Source organism: Nothoprocta perdicaria, unplaced genomic scaffold, assembly GCF_003342845.1.
Source record: "Nothoprocta perdicaria isolate Ctin4 unplaced genomic scaffold, notPer1 scaffold_57, whole genome shotgun sequence".
Taxonomy (NCBI): Eukaryota; Metazoa; Chordata; class Aves; order Tinamiformes; family Tinamidae; genus Nothoprocta; species Nothoprocta perdicaria.
This window is the reverse complement of record NW_020455832.1, coordinates 3,468,801-3,488,482: the sequence shown is the minus strand read 5'-3', so window position 1 is coordinate 3,488,482 and position 19,682 is coordinate 3,468,801. Positions and strand designations below refer to the sequence as shown.

At 38.1% G+C, this 19,682-nt stretch overlaps 1 protein-coding gene across 1 annotated transcript in view; it reads right to left on the bottom strand.

Moving 5' to 3' along the window:
• Nucleotides 1–397: 397 nt before the first annotated feature.
• Nucleotides 398–19,682, bottom strand: part of MPP7 (membrane palmitoylated protein 7) — a 101,631-nt gene continuing 82,346 nt past the window's right edge. The window contains exons 14-19 of the mRNA XM_026048788.1: nucleotides 15,335–15,505; nucleotides 9,023–9,103; nucleotides 7,086–7,179; nucleotides 5,902–6,010; nucleotides 4,788–4,931; nucleotides 398–3,405 (exon numbers count right to left, since the gene is read on the bottom strand). Of these exons, the coding sequence (XP_025904573.1) occupies nucleotides 3,226–3,405; nucleotides 4,788–4,931; nucleotides 5,902–6,010; nucleotides 7,086–7,179; nucleotides 9,023–9,103; nucleotides 15,335–15,505 (779 nt within the window). The 3' untranslated portion in view covers nucleotides 398–3,225. The remainder of the gene's footprint in view (nucleotides 3,406–4,787; nucleotides 4,932–5,901; nucleotides 6,011–7,085; nucleotides 7,180–9,022; nucleotides 9,104–15,334; nucleotides 15,506–19,682) is intronic.

Sequence of the window (19,682 nt, the reverse complement as noted above, 5' to 3'; positions counted from 1 at the left end):
GTCCCCTCTCATGAACAAACTGGGTAACTTGGGGGCCGGGCTGCAGGAGAGGGYAAAAATCTGCTTTGAACAACAAAAATGATAAATCAGGAGTCTGAGGCTTTGTTCTGGGTTGATCATTTTGCATTTAAAGATTATGGTTTCGAGGAGATACAGCTATGGGAACAACCTAACTTGTTTGTTAAGCATTTTATCTTTTAAAGTCACTGGACATATATTTTATGGTGCAACTTAGAATAAAAATAAAGTACAGCCTTTAGTGATTCACCAATAATTTATTGTTTTGCATAATAAGGTAAGATCAGATTCCATTCCAGGTATGACATCAACCAATGACCTSATGGCGACTTCAAGTATAGAGCTTGGTACAATATTAAAAAAAGCAAAAAAAAMCCCAAAACAAACATTTGCTTGACTACGGTAAATGGCTAAAACACAGTATCTGGACTTGACTGTCAAAACATACARTTCTCTAAAAACCCRCACAGCACAACTCGATATGTGTAGTATTAGAAATACATGTAGTCATCTTCATTCACAAGTTCTTAGAAGTTAAGAGGAACAGAGAGCACCTTATGGGCAGCTCAGGAGCGAGGCCACTGCCCCACGCACCCTCCTGTCCCGTCCCATCTCTTGGGCTAAGACTTTTTGTGCCTTGGTGGGACAGTCGCCTACACCTCCCTCCCACAGGCCCACGGCTCCTGGGTTTGCTGGTAGGCAACCACTGCAGCAACGTTGCTTTTGAAGGGAAATCTAGTTAATTCTCTTAAAATTATTTCTCACTCCTAAAAGACTCAGCACACATTTTACTGTTTGCTGGACACATCGGGGGTTCCCTGTCTTTTGCAGGTGCTCTAAGTCAGGAATTAGCTTCTGGCTTGGAGACAGGGGTGGGCAGGCATCTGTCTAGGAAACTCCTGCTGGGACTGTGCTGGGATCAGAGGGTCGGTGTCTCTGCAAGGCACCGAGCGCCGCGCTGGTCACTGCTGCCCGACACTGCCAACCTGCTGCAGAAAGTCCTCCAAGAACACGGCGACCCAGGAGTGGGACTGAAAATCATTTTAAGAGGACAGGAAAAAGCCTTCAGGACAGTCAGGACTGGTCCAAAAAGGGCAGTTTTCCCTAGCATCTATTCTAGCATMTATTTCTTAAGGAGAAAAGCAGGTCCCTTATGTGAAAGTTATTCTGCACTAATGCATCGAGACACCCTGGGTTAGAAGCAGAGCTAACAGAGTGTTTCATTAAAAACTAAAGCTCCTCTTGTTGAAAAGGGCCAGATCCTGAGAGCTGCACRGTGCTCTCCCAGCTCTGGGTAGCTGCAAGAGATGGAGAGAGGCCCCAGCACCTTGCAGGTGGAGACAGACATGCTGAATACCAGAGCTCCCGAAAATTAGTTCCATTTTCAGCAATAAAAAAATAGAAAACATGTTTTCAACCCACATTGCAATCTGCACGCAATTAMTTTAATCAACAAATTTCTATTTAGGTTACGAAAAAGATTAAGTCCACCAGAAAAAATGATGAAATTTGACAAAAGTTACATTGTAGTTGTTCAAACAGCAGGTATCTGCACCGAGACTCAGTACGTCTGCAACTCTTGCATAAACATTTCCAGACTCCTAGGGATTTTGCTCTTGTTGCTTGCCTTTCATTAGGTTTATACAGCTTTCTGCCAAACGCAATGACCCACACGTTAAATATGCCTAAATATGCATTTAGAATACAACAGAAAAATCAGATGGCTTCATCAGCGTATAAAACGAGTATTTACATGGAATGTTGAACTCAATTTACAAGACAGTGTTTCAGCTACAGGGATCTAGTAATCCATTTCATAAATGATCACACTGACAAGAAACAAAAAAACTTAACATCCCTTTTAAACCCCTTCATAAATATATAAAGTTTCACTAAATTCTTTTTTCTCTTTAAGCAAGACAGCTATACTCTCTTTACAGATTAACATGAAATAACTCTGTTTCCCGTCTGAATGCCACAGATGTGATGATATGAAGAAGAGAGCAAGTTCATATACACATTCTGCACTTGTAACACATACTCACAACACAATTAGCACACAGGTGTTACTTGGTCTTTACAGATTTCCTGCATATCAGTAGTAAATAAAAGAGATTTACCAGATTATCTATAATATAATCTATTATACATTTGCTTACACTGCCAAGTGAAATTTATTTTGAGGTTTCTAACTGTCTGAGCAGTGGCAAGTATAGCTTTATACTGAAATTTACAGCATTCATTTTAATGTCTGTTAACACTATGAAAAAAATGTAACATCACATACAAAACATAGAAAGAATTAATTTATTGCAACTGCTTCCAAGATCTCAAATGTTTCCTCAATAATTACTTTTCCCATCAGAAATTTTCCAATATTCTAAAGGATGCTAAAAATGTTTGAAATAAAAGAAAAAATGTTTTCTCTCCTTTCTGTTGCTCCTACCAACATATCACTGATATTACAGAAGATTAATCCCAAAGAAAGATTTGAAAGTTATATACATAGTAACTTTACCCTATTTCAATAAATATTCCCATGTTTTGCCACAAAGCATGCGTGAAAATATTTCCAATCCATGCATGCTCCTAGCAGAGTATTCCACAATCGAGCCACTGAATACAAATTGCATTTCRTAAGTGCAAAGGAATATTAAAATCAGTCTGTACATGTAAGACGAGGTTCACATCTAAAAAAGTAAAAAGACTTATCTTGATAATTTAATTAAACTATGATGTCTTCCTCATAAAAAATGTTGGTCACTTTTGCCTGTTTCCGTTCTCTCAAGCACTCAACTGCCAAGCACTGATGTGCTTTTTATRAGAGTAGTTACATTTAAAACTATCAAAGTGCTGATCTCTAGAATTAATTACTATCTCCTGCTAACTCTCTATTAAAAAGACATGCCTTGGAGACAGACTTAGGAATAACAAGGAGGTGTTTGGCAGTTTTGTTACACTAGGGTTAGCTCCCTTTCTGGAGTGTGAAGAGAGGGTTAAACCTGACTGTACTGCCCCAAAATTCTGCACAGAATGACTGAAGACACCGAAAAACAAGACCAATGTTTCAAGCACAGGAAGACTGTACCTGCTCTGCCATTAAGAGTTGTAAAGCCCTCCTACCAAGAACACAGCAAGTAAAGAATGCCTAAAAATGCACCATATTYGGATTCGGAGCCATCACCAGGAGTTCTGCCCATTTCAATGTTACGAATGCAGCCAGCTGACGGGAACCCAGAAGGTCTCAGTCTCCAACCTGTCAAAAGTTGTTTTGAGCTCACTGTAAGCAGTAGCAAGGTCATCGTTGACTATCACCTTATCAAAGAGATGGCCGTACTGGCCTTCCATCACCTGAGCAGATTTAATCATTTCTTGAAAATCTTCTTCCTAGTAAGATCAGTGAAAGGAGTAGTCAGTCCAGGGAAACATTAAATACACAAATTCTGTGAAAAAGGGAAAGCCAGTTGCTTATTTTTTATCAGGAAATGGAAACAGTACRTTTTATTTAAAAATACCTAGTATTTACCATTTCATATGATCTCAGAGAACATTCTCACAAGTAGGCTTTGCTCAACAGGCATTTCATTCCCTCTTGTCCCTGGCAGCAACACAATTAGTCACTAAATGGGAACTGTAGAGACACTTTGGGTGAAGAGTACCAGTGGGAAGTGTTTCTGTTTACTTTGATGATACACTGGGAGCTTTGTTACTCAAGCCTCAGCTTGCTATTATCAAGGGATATATTACAATACAGGCTTTATTTATTTTTGAAGGGCTTGGTGGGTGTGTGAAAGATCAGTGGATTTCTATTCGTGGTTTGGGGAGGGAACAAATTTTAGAAATTATATTGATTATATAACTAGGAGAGACCAAAATAGTCCCAAATAAATAATGTCCTGAAGAAAGATTACTCTTCAGAACAAACTGCTTTCACATTTCATATACCACACAAAATATTCTAATAGCATAGGATTTCCAAACTATTTCAAAAGTGTATTTTAGCCACATTGAGTCTGCATCAGTGGCTCAGCTTGAAAAAAAAAAWTGTTTAAATTATAAAGAGCACCAGAACGAAGGAAAATGATAAACAAAGTAGATGTAGATAACAAAGTCTGTGGTCAGCTTTGCTTTAGCTTCAGTTAAAATCTTATTTCATTATATTTCAAAGAAGTAGATTAGGTTACTTCTAATGTACCTCATGTTTTTCTGCTTATTCACACAGTAGCATTGTTATTTGTTTAGATTTTTGTCTTTCTAATAGTACTTAAGTCTTATAGCTTATTTAACACTTAAAAAATAGGTCTCTTACCAGTGGATGGATTTTTTTTGTTAAATAAGCATTTACTTTTCAAATTAATGCTTCATATTTGAGTTTTGCTCTAAATTTTGATTCAATAATATACCCACTAACATCATAAAGTTCTTGTATTAGAAACAGCTGAGCCCAAATGCAACAGTTTTAAARAAAACCCACAGCAATATTTCTTTTAAAAATATATTTCTTACAGTTCGGGGTTCTGTGATGATATAAAAACAAACAGAGCATCATGGAAATGTAAGTATGCATGAGCATAACGAGCACTAAAAATGCCCCAGCATGTTTGGGATGTGATAGAGATTGGGAGACAACGTATATACTATGTATAGACCTTGACAAGTATTCTAGACAGAATCCAGCAAGGACAAATAACAATCCTTAAATCAAGGTAAACCACCACAAAAAACTCCTAACAAGTTCTCATGTGTTTACCAAGTCTACGTATACTTACTGTAAAGGGTTTTGCAGTTCCCCTATCATCTTTACTTGAAATAATCTTTGCATTTTTTCTGGTCTCTCTCAAACGTTCAAGTGATGGAGGCTTTATAAATATAACAAATGGTTTAAATTCATATGTCCGTAAGTGTTTCACTGTCTGGGAAGAGGAAAGACTACATTTAGCTTATTTCTCACAGCGGAATTTACAGTAACAAAAGAAAAYTCTCCACTAACAACAACAAAAAATCCACCATGCAGGATATTCTGCATTTAACACCATCCCACTTTGTTGACAAGCATCAATTCATGTAAGATTTTTTTCAYGTAAATGGCAAGAAAATTCATAATTTCCACCTGGGCTAGTCCCATTGGCAAAGCCAGGCTGTCCCCAGCACTGCCCCTTGCAGCTGCAGAAGGGAGAGCAGGAAGCTCAGCTTGGCAGGATTTCAGAAGGACRAAAACCTTGCTACACCCATGAGGAGAAATGGAAAAAGGGGGTTGTGGCAATTAGGTGCAACAGGTCAATCATTCATTCTCTTCAGTATCACCTGAATGATGATCATTTGCCCCACAGCAGGGCAGCTCAGCCAGGCTCCCAGGCAAGGCCAGCCCAAGCAGGAGAGCTTTGGGCAGGAAGGTTCGTAGCATTCCTCAGCCCACATTACATTTATTGTGCTCCTTGCCTTATGCCCATCCTGCATGGAAAGCCTTTCATAGCAGTCCTGCTGATATCAAGCAGTTAAATGTGTGTGTGAGAGAGCTGCTGGACTGGGAGGTAGCTCAAGGATATTCTGGAATTAAGGTTGATTTTGACAGAAGCTGTAACCCAAACCAGCGGAGAGATGAGTGAAAATACCAGAGCATTTGATAATTAAATCTTCGGTGCTATGCTGCAGGCTTTCAATTCGGTTAATTACTGAGCCAATAGGGCTGCCATCTGCCAATAAGGACTGAAGTTTCCTTCTTCTCCTTCAAGAAGTCTTGCTAGGATAAAGGTACCCAGCAAGCTTGGAAACTCAGCATGGAATGAAACACACTTCTCCAGGAAGAGAGCTTTTTTTCCCCTAGAATCTCAGTGTGTGGTGCAGGGAATTAACTACAAGATGCCAAAAGACGTGTTTACTTACATGAGGCTGCACATCCAACAAACAAACTTTGTTTTTAGCCAGAACAGACCGAACGGAGTCTAAACTTGTACCATAGTAGTTGTTCTTATATTCACCATACTCAATAAACCTGCAGCAGAAGGTGAAAACAACTGGAATCATTGCCATTTTCTTCAGCAAAAACTCATCAGTCTGGTTTATAAGATTAATTCAGAGGCAGATATATTTTACTTTACATGTGAGTTTTGCCATGTTTTATAAAGGAAATGCTGTCAAGTACTTCAGCATGTCAATTTTAAGAAATCTTCCATTTTACCACTTTCAAATCAGTAACACCTGCTTGTATTACAGTAAAAGCGAAAAAAGTGCTATAGTCCAACAGCCCACTAATGTTTTCCATCACCTCTTTTTCTGAACTAATGCAATGCAATAAAACAGTGGATAAGCTAAACAATAGAAACTACTGAAATTTCACTGCACACCACAGAATACCCAAATTCTCTGTCTCAGAAGAGGAGGAGCTATGACGGTGCTAATGGAACCAAGGCGGCTGGTTATGCGCTATAAAAGTGCAAGCACTATTTGCCAAAAAAGCAAAGCACAGTTTGAAGTTTCAATAAAACCCACAGCTTTGTGTCTAATACACTTTTGCCCTCTGAAATACTAGGGCAGAATTTCAAGCTACAGGATTTTACAGGCTGCTAGGGAGCATGATGCTATCGCTGTCTTCATTTTGGTCTAATTTCTGGAGAGTTTATGGCGAGGGGCTTCACTGTAGGTCTCTGCATTTAAAAGAGCGGGAAGCGCCTGTCCTGAAAGAGAGCGTAACTCCACAAACATTGACTTAACCATGTTCGCAGCTTTTCCAGGCCTCTCCTCCCGCCTTGCAACACCTCAGCGGAAGAGAGAGAGTGTCTCTCCTGTCTTGAACTCCAGCAGTTTCAGTGTCTTATTGATGAGCTGTAATACTGAAACTGCTTGGGAATTCAGAACCRTTTCTGCTTTGTATATCGTGCTTTTTTGTTCTGTGCTTTTTGCAGCTGTTCTCAACTGCTTAGATATTACAATGTAATTTTTACACATCTTCAAATCACTGCAACTTATATCCACTTTGAAATATTACCTAAATTACAACCAGCCACATTTTACATTATAGYCATTCTTTTAACTGTGGTTCAGTTTCAGGTAAAATCTCTTCAACGTACTTGTTATTCTGTACATCTGTCTCAAACAAGTGCTTGGAAATGAAAATGTACTCAACACCGTCACTTTCTTGGCTTCTTCTTGCTCTGGTAGTGTCTGCAGTTTCATTAAAAAAAATAAAAAGGATCAGATGGGCAAAACACAGTAATGTAAACCAGCTCAGGAAACATTTAAAAGCACACAAGCCTCCTGTGACACTAAGCACAGCAGTTCTTTAACTTCCGATTGACTTAGGGCTGCTCTGGATCTGGTAGGCGGCGCTCAAATCCATGACMGGATTGAGGCTCAAAGCAGGCAAAGGAAAAAACCTACTGGGTAAGTGTCAGATTATCACTTTTACTAACTAGTGGAAAAATCCCAATAAAATCAGAGCAGACAGCAGAACAATAAAATGAACAGCWGTCCATAACAATTACCCCACCTTGCTACTTATTAGCATATGAGACCATAAAGGGAAACAAAGTTCACGAACCTGATTTATAAAATGTTATGTTCATTAACAACACTTGTAGCTATGGTATGTGAGGCATGATAATAAAAAAATGGGGTGTGAGTTTTATGCTTTACTGCTTTCCTGTTTCTGGTGAACAAAAAGGAATTCCTTTTTCTTTCAGTAATCTTRTATCATTATTTGCATTCTGCACAGTCCCTTTTTACTTCCCTCAAGTATAATATAAAAAGGGAGATATGCAGAACRCAACAGTAGAATGTATGTACCAAAGTTTTGCTTTTGAATAAATCTTATTTGTGGACTTGCCATTTGGGAATAACAAATCCTTCCACACTCATATTCACTATAATTTGCATTTACCAGCATCATGCATTCCCTATCATGTGTGAACCTACCTGCCCTGCTTGCAGAAACCCAGCCTAAAATGCCAGTTGATGCCATGCTCTTCTCAATCAYACAAAAAGAAACATTTCCATGACAAGAACCCTCCTGGTCTCCTTGAAACTTCTGACTTACTGAATTACTGAAGAAGGATTTCTTTACTTGTTTATTTTAAATTATAACCACAAATTTTGAGGAGCAAACAGAAAAGGCAGTTTGATGAATACTGGCAAATTTTAGAGAAATAGTTCTGGGCAAGGGACTGCATATGCTTCCATATGTTAAATATTTGGGAACATCTGGCTTTTTTGTTGCCTTTTATTTTAATATTGAGCTGAGGCAAATATTTGCCAATCGAATTGCTGAAAACAAATGTATGCATCTTTGCATTTAGCAAACTAATTTGTATGTATACCTTATAGAATACCTGCATTTTCAAAATACTGGGACAGTATTTCCAAAACTCAGAATTTCTGATCCATATATTTAGGGACCCCTCCAAAAGGCAAAATTACATGTAGTAAGCAGACCACTGAATATAGTGGTCATGACTGAAAATACAGTCATGTACTATAAAAGTTCCTATAGAGAAATGTTACTTAGAAGAGTGTTATACAAATTATACAACTTGGACCGACATGGGGAAGGGGCAAAAAGAAAATAAATCATCTTTCCAGGGCTCGTTAAATGGTTTTGATTCATTCATACATAGAATGAAACTGTTTATCATCACTCTTCATTTGTCAGGCTGCCTAAAATTACCTAGTATCTAAAGGCCATTGGGCTGCACAGAAGGAAGGGTATTGGGGAATGCTTCACTCCTTTGCAGCCAAATCCAGGGTGCTCTTTGGACGAGTCTCATTTACTGAACTTCGTTGACATAAATCTTGCTAAACTTGCACTTAAAATCTACTGCAATGCCTCTGAGCCAAAATGTCTTATCAGTTTTAATCAATGCTATAGAAATACAACTGCAGCAGCACTTTTAAAGATTAGAAAAGTGACTTGGATGCCAAGGTTAGGCTCAGAGGCCCAGATTTGCAMATGCCTTCAGTTAATGTAAGCTAAGTAAAGCACTAATAAAGCAGAAATGCAACTTTTACTCACGTGGCACTGTTACCCCATAGTGCTGCGTATCACTGATCAGCAATTTCCGTTTAAGCTCATTGAGTCCAACCCCTACAGGACCTGAAAGAAAAATATGCTTTTTTCCAACAGATAGTTTTCTGTGTTCTTAAGGCATAAGTACTTCCTAAGAGAAGGTGACATACTACATAGCTATAATATATATAGGGTTTTTAATCGSAATCATTAGGAAATACCCATGGGACTGCAGCTCCTCTCCAATGCACAGAGTGCTCTCCAGGCCACAACCTATTTGGGTGAGTTTGCTTCTTCCTTTGTTTGTTGTTGCTGCTTTTTCTTTTACATGTTTCTTGTATACTGTCYGCTGTCTGGACTGGTCCAAAATAAATGTTCCCCTCTTTGTGAGGCTGCAAAAGAGGGACCACTCTTGGAAAGAAGATGGCAGAAGAAACAAAGCCAGCATGGAATTTTCTCAGGGCTTTTCTCACCCCTCTCCTCCACTTAAGTGGAGGAGAAGTAGATTTTATACTACTTAAGCGGAGGAGAAGACAGCCCCTCTGCTCTCCTGTTATCCCCAACCCTGGCTGTTGGCTGCAGTACTTTGGGTGGAGGAAGGAGTTTCAGGGAGGTGCTGCCAACCCTGGTGAGGGCTCATGGGCTACGTGGGGTGGTTGGCCACCACCTCAGGCCTCCCTGTGGGCTCCACTCACCGCCCTGCTGGTGSGGAGCCCTGGTGGGCCCTGGTGTGGGCTGTGTGTGGGGCTGGCCCAGTGCAGTGAACCCCGTGTCTGACGGGGCCCTGTGTCCTCAGAGCCAGGTCAAGGGCAGAGCTTGGAGGACACTGAGTCACCTGAAGCATAACCCAAACAACACCAGCACAATACACGTGCTTCTAGGGAAGAATCCTGCTATTCTCACAACACACAGTGAATGTTTTTTAATACAGACATAAACTAGACATGAAATCCTATAAACATTTTAAGGAAATAGTGGCATACTGCTTAATTACTATTGAAAGTCTGGTAGCAGGAACCAAAGACTGATGCTTCAGCACGTTTAGGTGCCAATTTCCAGTTGCAGAAATGACTACCCATCCTGTCTGAAGTTAGAAACACGTAATGATGAAAAGCAAACGCTTTCTACTACCCCCAGACTATGGTCTCTCTGTAAAATCTTAGCGTTTCTGTATTTGTAATTTTATATGTTTACATAAGTTAAACACACAACTACATTTCAAGATCCATCTCTGACCTGCCTGTAAATTAATCTATCAGTACGTATAAATGTTTATTTAATATGGTGTACAGCAGCCTCTACTGGTGCATGTCTGCAGAGGAAAGCGATGTGTCACGCAGCTAATGGCATTAATTTTGTTCTCAGCCTTTTTAAAAACATGCTACCACTTCTAACTGAACTCAATAAGGGGTTTTGCAAGGAACGTAATTAAAACCTTCAACAGATCCTAGCAAAGCAGAATAAGTGCAATTAAAGTATATAAAAAAAGTTATATTTCTTCCAACAAAAAATATTTCCTATCAAATTTACCCAAATATTATTTCCTTAGTCTACATGCTGTCAGATCAACAATATACTTTTCGCTCTGTTTATATATAAAGAACCTAGACTTCATGAACCGAGAGATGCTTTTACAACTTAGATTAAATGTTTCCATACCAAGACTTCAAAACTACGCTGTSTCTCCTTACAGATTACCATTTTAAAATCACCTTAAATTTAACTACTAAAAGGTGCAGAGTCTTTTGATTCCATGCTGTCTTTGTAGGACTCCCAAGTTGTAGCAAATTGACACTGGAGGGTGATTCCTAATTAGTAGTGCCATTAGATTTTCTTTTTTTATACTACATTTCCCAAGTATATTGTATACTTCTATCTGAATATTCATTTTTATGCAATCAAGAAGTATATGGAGTTCTAATAATTATGAATCTGAGGACATGATTTGAATTCATGATTTGAATTCATTAACAGTAAGTACATGTTAAAAAACACAATCCAAGTAAGTACAGTACATGTTAAAAAACACAATCCAAATTCTCCTAGCATAACGCCAGGGATGCCAGATTCATGCCTGTAAAAAGGTTTAGTTTTACTACAGATCAAACCACACACCAATATTTAGTGTTATGGCATGAGATTTAGAGATACTTTGTTTAATTTTTAAAGGAATATTTATGTCAATTGTGGTTCCATCTTGAGTCAGGTAAACTAAGTTATGGTTGAATCCTACAAAAACAACCTCTAGTAACTGCCTCACCTTATTSACAGATGCTTGCAGACTTAGACACAAACAGAAAAACTTGCATTAAGTTTTGCATGACACATACACATTTTTTGAAGAAAACTGGAAATAACGTTTATGCAAGTTCAACACCCAGGAAGGCTGACCTGAGAAGCAATTCTTCGCAAGTAGATACATATTGAACAACTMTAAATCTGTGTATTTGAGACATGGAAAACAAAGCTGTCTTAAAGGAAAAAAATCTGGGAGTTAGGTGAAAAATTGGTTTCTGTAGCTGAATTACTTCTCTCCAGTACAACTGATTGCTATAATGCAATGACTGTACATGCATATCCCACTGTAACACTTGTGGAAACAATTAGATATGAGGTAGGAAAGTAGAGCCTCATTATTTTGTGTTTCAGTAAATTATAACTAGCAGTAGGAGGTGATACTGGGTTCCCACAGGCAAGGTTAGCCTACATAAACATTGCATTCTGTACAAATCAGACATTTACTGAGTCCTCCTGACCCACCCRTGCCTTCAGCTAGGAAGGTTTCGGGGAGACAGTAATTCCTGTCTAGATGGTTTACGTGATGTCGTATGGGCATAACATGCCATTTATCCTGCAGGACTCCTGCAGGACTCCCGCAGCTCTATTGAGCCTCTGCAAGGTCCTCCTCAAGAGCCTCCGTAGATGTTAAAAGAAAGCCARGAGGGAAAGGAAAACCAGAAGCTACTCCATCTCATCCTACCCCTGCTGAGACAGACCGGGCTTTCTGCATAGGTCCTTCATGATAAAAACAGAGCTTTTCCACAATGTCTTTCTTCCAAAGAAAGCCTAACTTTGGGATAGAGCACATTTTTTGATTTATTTCTTATGCCAATAAACATTGCTCCTTCACGCTCCCACACCTCTGATCCTTGCTGCCACCACTGTCCACTCAGGGCAGATGCATCACCATAGGTGACCATGGCATCAGAAAGGGACTACTCAGGCTCTGCATGCCTCTGGCCATCACACTTTATGCACATATATAATTCTAGAAATAATGCACATACGTATATTTGTTCTGGGATACATGCTTGCTAATAGTTTGTTATTATTGAGCTTGCTTTATATGACACATCCATTATGATTTTTAGAAAACACTTTCTGTGCTAGTCTGGTGCTCGCAGGCACTGAAGAAGAAGCCTTCGTGAGCAGGACTTTTCCTGATCAACATAATTACAATTCTATTGTCTAAAAATGTACTGAATATTAAAATATTCTGCCTCTCCTTGATAAGGCTGCAAGGTATCATCCTAGGATGCAGGCAACATTTCTGAAAGGAAGACTTCAATGATGTGTGAGCAGCCTGGGAATACTAAGTTACCAGAAGAAGACTGGTTGTATGACACTGGATAGTTTTGTTCCAAGAACACTCATCACATCGATAATAATTAAAAGACAGCACAGGAGGAGCACCTGCACTGTAACTGCTCCAGATGATCCATTTTAGCCCCAAGGCTATGCAGACTGTATTCATGGATGCACACTTGCAGACAAGGCGAAATCYTGACAGACTAGCATGTCTAGCTGAACCTCAACCTAATTCATCTCACACTAGAAGGACTAAAAATGACCAAACATGCAGCTTGCATACCGTCAATATCAAAATTTGATACGAAGCCAAAAGAAATTTCCACCTCAAAGCGGTCAGCCCCTCAGCCCAGCCTCCCTTCAGAAAGAATAAAGCAAAAAACTAAAAAACCTTCCAACAGTAAAGCATGTGTTTAGTCCTAACAAAACACATTGGACATGTCAAGTCCCCAACAATTTCATTTATAAATTAATTATCTTTTTTTCCCCTGGTACTAATGCCCAAATTATATTTGACAGATTATATTGAATGCTGCTACTGGCACACAAAAAGCTTTTTAAATGCGTTTGCTTCTACTATACCTGTGTTGCCTAGTTCTGCTAGTTTTTCCACATTTTGCCCAAGACATTTTTATGGTATTGGCCAGACTTAAGCTGCTCTTAATATCCAGAGAAAAAACATTAGAATTACTGAAGTCTGCAATAAATTTCTGAAGTACTTTTGTTACTGAAAAAGCACACTTTCTTCATTTGATTTATTACCACAAAAATCAAATGAAATCTCTAGGTATTCCTCAGATCAGACATATGCAATTTGTTATAAAAAGTCTACTTATCACACTTCTGCACTGCACTCTGTTGATGTAAGTGTAAAATCAACTCAACCATGTTATTACTTGTTGTATATAGCCCGCAATCTCACAGTGCTCACASTAGTAGGTGGCTGAATTTTAGTGTTGGAGAGTGACAGAACTGTTTATTAAAACCTAAATTTAATGTTCCCTTGGATATGAGAGATATAAAAACACAGCCACTCAACAGTTTGTAACAGTCCCTGATAGAGGGCCATATTTCTTCTGCTTTGTTGCCTTCCGATTACAGGAGACTTTACTAATGAAGCATCAGCCTATGTGCTACTGCAAAAGAGACAAAAAATAAAGAGACATTATGATTACTTATGGAAAAGAAATTTTCTGTTTTTTCAGGGGACTGAAGCAATGCATTTTGATTAGATACTAACATTGCAGTGATAAATTACAGAACAGCAAGCTGCTTAGGGATGACATCTTTACGTGCGGCTTAGTTCCACCTATGCTTACATCTGCTCTTGGCGTACCTATAGTCCCCCCTTCATCTACCTTTCTCTCAACTTGTGTATTTACTTGTTCTATCACAGATCACAGTTTTGCTACCTTCCATCTATATATTCTGCCTTGTCTGATCACAGAAATTTATTCTGGCTTTGTTTCTTTTTTTTTTCTTTTTCCACATAGCAATATTGACTCATCTCTAAAAGCAGAAAGCTGTGTATGTACTGATGTAATTCTTATGAGTTTTAGTCCTGTTTGATAGCCAGGTTCAGTGTGACTACTTTGATAACTATATTTTTTTATGCCATTTTCTCTCTTTGTTTTAGCAAGGATTTCAATGTGATCTYGTACAGCATCTTGGTATCCAAGCTGCATTTTGCTGTGATGGGTGGACATATAGATGGGTGACAAAATGGATCAATCGTGTCACTCAAAGGATGGGGGCTAATGATTTCTACTCTATCTGGAGATTGCTTACAAATGGAGTTCCTCAGAGTACCTTGGGACCTTGTTTCTTCTCTGTATCAACCRCCTGGAGGAGCAAAAAGAGTTTGCCCTCAAGTCTGCAGACAGCACCAAACTGGACAATGCAAACGACTTGCTTGAGGGCTCTGAACAGAGTTCAGAGAGACTCAGAGATGCTACAGGAATAGGTTAAGAGACACCTTGTGCATTCATCTTGCTGAATTTCTAAGTCCTGCACTGTGAGAAGAACCCTCACAGCAGCACTGGCAGGGGACTGACTGCTTGGGGAGCAGCTCTGCTGAAAAGGACCCCATGGCTCTGGTTGGCAGTGAGCTAAGTGCCAGCYCCCAGGGCACAACGGCAGCAGGGAAGGCAGAGAGCACCCGGGAGGCATCACGAGAAGCACAACACAGTGCAGGGAAGTGATTCTTCTCTTTACTCAGCATTGAGCCACATGAGGAAACCTCTGCCAGGCCGGGTCCACACTATGTGAAGGAAGGTGATGAAAAGACGCAAGTGCTGTGGAAGGCTGCCAAGGTGGTCAGGGGCTGGGGCACASGGCGCAGGAGGAGATGCTGAGGGAACTGGGCTCGTTCAGCTTGGAGAAGAGAGTGCCAGGGACCTATCTAATTCCTACCGAGAAGACACAGACAGGATATTTACTGAGAAAGAGGATGGGAGCAGTCATAAATTGAAACGGATGGTTTATTTTCCATTCTGAGGGCAATGCAATGCTGGAGCATTTTTCCAAAGAGGCTACAGAATCTCCAGCCCTGGGGGATTCCCAGACTGACTCCACAAAAGCCACCGGCAGCCTGGACTGAACTCAGTGTTGACCCTCCTTGGAGCAGGTGGTTGGACTGGACAACCTCCTGAGGTCCCTTCAAATCTGAGCGATTACTGTGCTGACCACCTGTCCTGTTTTACCAGGATAAAAATAAAGAAARCAACTTACCAACCAAAACTACAAGCCTGTATTTTTCATTAGGTTGTCGTCGATATTTTGCAACTTCTTCATATGTTGGGATATCTGCTGTATCATATTGATCACTCTTCTTGCACTCATACATAGATTTGTTTGTTTTTTTGTCTTTTCTGCTAAGACGAAAACTTCTTCTAAAACCAGCTACAATAAGAACAGGATTTTTTGCAAGTAAGAAATAAGTTCCTTCAACATATCTGAAAACAACAGCTTCCAAACTCGTGTGGATTGGTGCATGGACCAAAAATGTATTACATTTTTATATATGAATTACATATTTAATAGTTATATATGATTAATATAGAATTATATAGAAGTATTATATATTTAATGAACTAACAATAATGCATTATATATTATAATATAGCCAGGTCATTAGAACAATATTATTCCACAGTTTTAAACAATAACAGATGCCTATTTAAAGTGCCAATGTAAGACTACCAATAAAATCACAATTGCAACAACAAACAACATATAAAAATATAAAATGATTACAATAATGTTAGTGCATTTACGTAATTTTGACTTTATATATTTCATATATATACACAAACATACAAGAACAACATTCATGCAATCTGGACTCTCCTATCATACGTAATTCTAGTAAATCACTATGGTACACAGATGTTAAATGCAACATATGATGGAAGTACAGCCCGTGGTTGAAATGGTTAATGAAAATTAATTCCTTTAATTTTTTTTTTTGTGCTTGGCTCCATGCTGACAGCATCAGAAAATGCATACCTTTCCTGAAGATATTGAAAATAAAAATCAAACACTGTTAGTTAAACTTCAAACAACCATGGAACATCTTGGACAACAGGGCACTCATTTTATGGATATGATAGCATGAAATTAAAAATGAATATTCATATTAGATTTGCATTGACAATTGTATCAGTCATGTTACATCACCAGTGTATATCTGCAAGGGTGGAAATTTCACACAGCTTTTAAATGTTCTCAGAGGAAATATTCATAGCAGTTTCAAGCAGAATAGTAAATAACATGTTCTACATTATACATTAAAGACAAATTTACTCCATCGTTAACGATCATAKTTTTTTTTCAAATAAACACTACATATATTTTACTGGTATCCCTACAYCATACCTTTTCTCTAGAAGGAACTAGATGGCCAGACTGCAAAGCTGATTCCATTATTTTGCAGTAATAAGGTAAAAAACAAACTGCACTTAAAAATTACTGAACAATCCCAATACCTTTTTCCCCCTCCGGGATTTTTCATAGGATAGTAAACACATGTAAACTTTCAATGACCTTAGAATTTTCAGCAATATGTTTTAATAAACTTGTAAAAGCACTTATTTTTAGGTGTTTGCAAAGCAGTCATATTACAACTTTTTCTTCAAAGGTAGTATCTGGCAAATTCAAGACTCAGCTCTGCATATTCTTCAAACCAGACTTGGAGGAAGATCTGTGAGTCTCAGATACCCRAGCGGAGCATTTTGCCCCCAAGCAGTTCCATTCTGCAGGAGCCTTTGCAGAACCCGGGTCACAAGGAACATTATTACCCTGGTGTGAGTCCCTGTACCTATAAGTGGTTATTACATACACCTACATACAATGGAAGGAGGAAAATTTCTTTGAGGATACAGTGATATCGACCCGTTAATAGTAAGATATGAATAAGCAAACTGGAAATTAGTGCATGAAAGGAAAAGAACTAACATTTCCAGAAAAGCATGGGGACTTTCAAAGTAGTAGTAGTGGTAGCAGTAGTAGTGGAAAAAAAAAAAAAGGAAGAGTTCTCTCACAAAATCCAGATTTCACATATCTGATGAGGGTTCAGTTCTATGTTAACAGGCAATCATTTCTGAACTCTCTTTTAATAAAAAAGAGTACAAGTCAAATGAAGCCAAACCAATCTTCTATATTACATTTGGTTTTGACTTTACAAATAGCAAGGATTCCAGGTTTCGTAGTGTATTTTACTAACGGGTTCTTTAATCTCAATTAAAATGTTAAGACGTCTGATATTAATGAGGAGTACTCTTCATGCAAGTATCTTTTCATGCAAAATCTTAATCACCAATTCAATCTCTGCTGTTAGATTTTAATACAACTATTAATAATTCGTTCCTCTTTTCTCCTTCCACTTTGTGTGTTCAGGTTTCGCTGTCAAACTGTCAGATGGTGAGTTATTTAATAACTTTAATTCCTTATTCTATTAAAGGAGTGAGAATCTATTTTTTGTATGTATAAAGAGAGAAGAAAATCCTTCAATGAAGTCCTTAGGCTAATTCCTCTCTGATCACTTTTGCAGACTTTGTATAAAGCATCACAAAAACTCAAGTCATAGGTTTCCACTACTAACAGATGCTTCCTGGATTAAAACATTTACTATTTCTGTGAATCAAACTGATTTGTAATGTGGAAATACTAGTATTTCCTTGTTTCTTAAAAAAGTTCATCAGTAAGTTCATCTAGAACTTACACGCACTCACACACACACACACACTAAAAAGTACATTAATAATAAAAAAAAGAACAGAGATAACTAAGCAGAGGTCCACTAGGACTGATTTTTCTGCACTTTGCTAGTAAAGCTCTGTGAAACTAAAGAACATTGGAAGCCTAGTACAGGTTGATAGTTTTGCCACTTAAACACTACTGTCAATTTTCAAGTGGTTTTAAGTCTTTTGTTCCCCAAAGCACATCTTAGTAGCCCTGTACAGAAACCTAAAAAAGCTTGCTTAAAGCAGCTTTCAAAAGCAAGAAAAACATACAGTAATGAGAGAAAGGATGAGGCTACTGCAAATATATCCAACATTTTTATGACACTGCTACTGTATTCATGGGAATAAGGTTCTCCCTCTCGCACATCTGCAATTACGCATCCTCCCATATGTGGCTTAGCTTTACACTGACCCTTAGAAACTATTGTATAAAGGACCATTAATATTTTGTATTGAGTTCTGATTGCATTTTATAAGCAATATATTCATCAAGACACTTCAAGATATGTGACCAAGAATAAATACTACATAAAGAAGTCTTATTCAATACAGAATATTGAATACAGAAGATCACAGGGGTAATCTTAGAAACTAATTAAGATTTATTTATCATTATATTTTGAGGCTACAATAAATCTTGTACTCTTAGGACAATCTAACAGATAACAAATGAGGAATGCATGTGCTTAATACAAAAAGAAAATGGAAAATTACTGAAAGTTTTGTTTATTAAACAGTAATTTTCCCTTTCCAAGAACTCTCTTTTGGAGTGTCGGTGAACATTTCCACTGTGCTTAAGCCAGGCCTGCCAAAGTAAAACTGAAATGCCACCAAAGCAGCATTTTTTAATTGCAAAAAGCAGGCTTTTGCTGTTTTGTTCACCCATTTAATGGATTTTATAGCATTTGAGACTAACTCTGTTTTACTATGAACATTTGCAGATATTTCCCTTTAGATATAGCTCTCTAGCAGAATGTCAGCAGTGATATATATTTTGTAGCTATGACTATGCAAAATGATTACATTTTACTGAAAAAGACATGATACTTGCAAGGCATGAATACATTTAAGTGCAAGCAGGAAAAAAAAAAACCCTTAATGTTTGCATATTTTACAGTTTTGGAGAGATGAAAAACTAAAACATCGTATATTTAAATCAACAATAGAGCATTGTTAAAGATACAGTGAAAATCCCTATGGAAAACCAAAGAACTGTTTCCATAAAACTGTCAAGCTTAAAAATAGACTTCTAAAAAAGAACAGAGGGAAAAAGCCTTGCTTAGCCAGAATATTTGATAATATGAAAGTGAATAAATAGGAAGGGAGCTGCAAGCTGTACTGTCTGTGAAATATGGATATCAGCAAAGATTAACCTTGGTTAATCTGCACACCAAGTGTGCAGACTGTAAAACAAAGAGGGAAAATTGTCCCCAAAGCAACAAAAACTTCTGAACATTAGGAACTCTGCATCAACTCACGGGTTTCAACTATATCCGACTAGAAGCCTTCGGAACACGCTAACCTATAAACTACTCCCGGAATGTAACAAGTTTGGAGAAATAAAGAACAGCCGCTGGGAAGTAAATATGAGGAACAAATGTTCTTAAACCACAAATATCTCCAAGCTTTATGACACTTCTCAACAGGAAATAAAAAAAAAAAATCATGAAATGTCACTAATAACCTTATTTAAGACCCTATAACAATACAAGAGAAACAACTTATATCTCTAAGGATAAGAAAAATCAAAAAGAAAAAAATCCTAGGTGAATTTTTTTTTTTTTTTTATTACTAGCAATATATGTTCAGTTATCTCTGAACAACATTTATACATC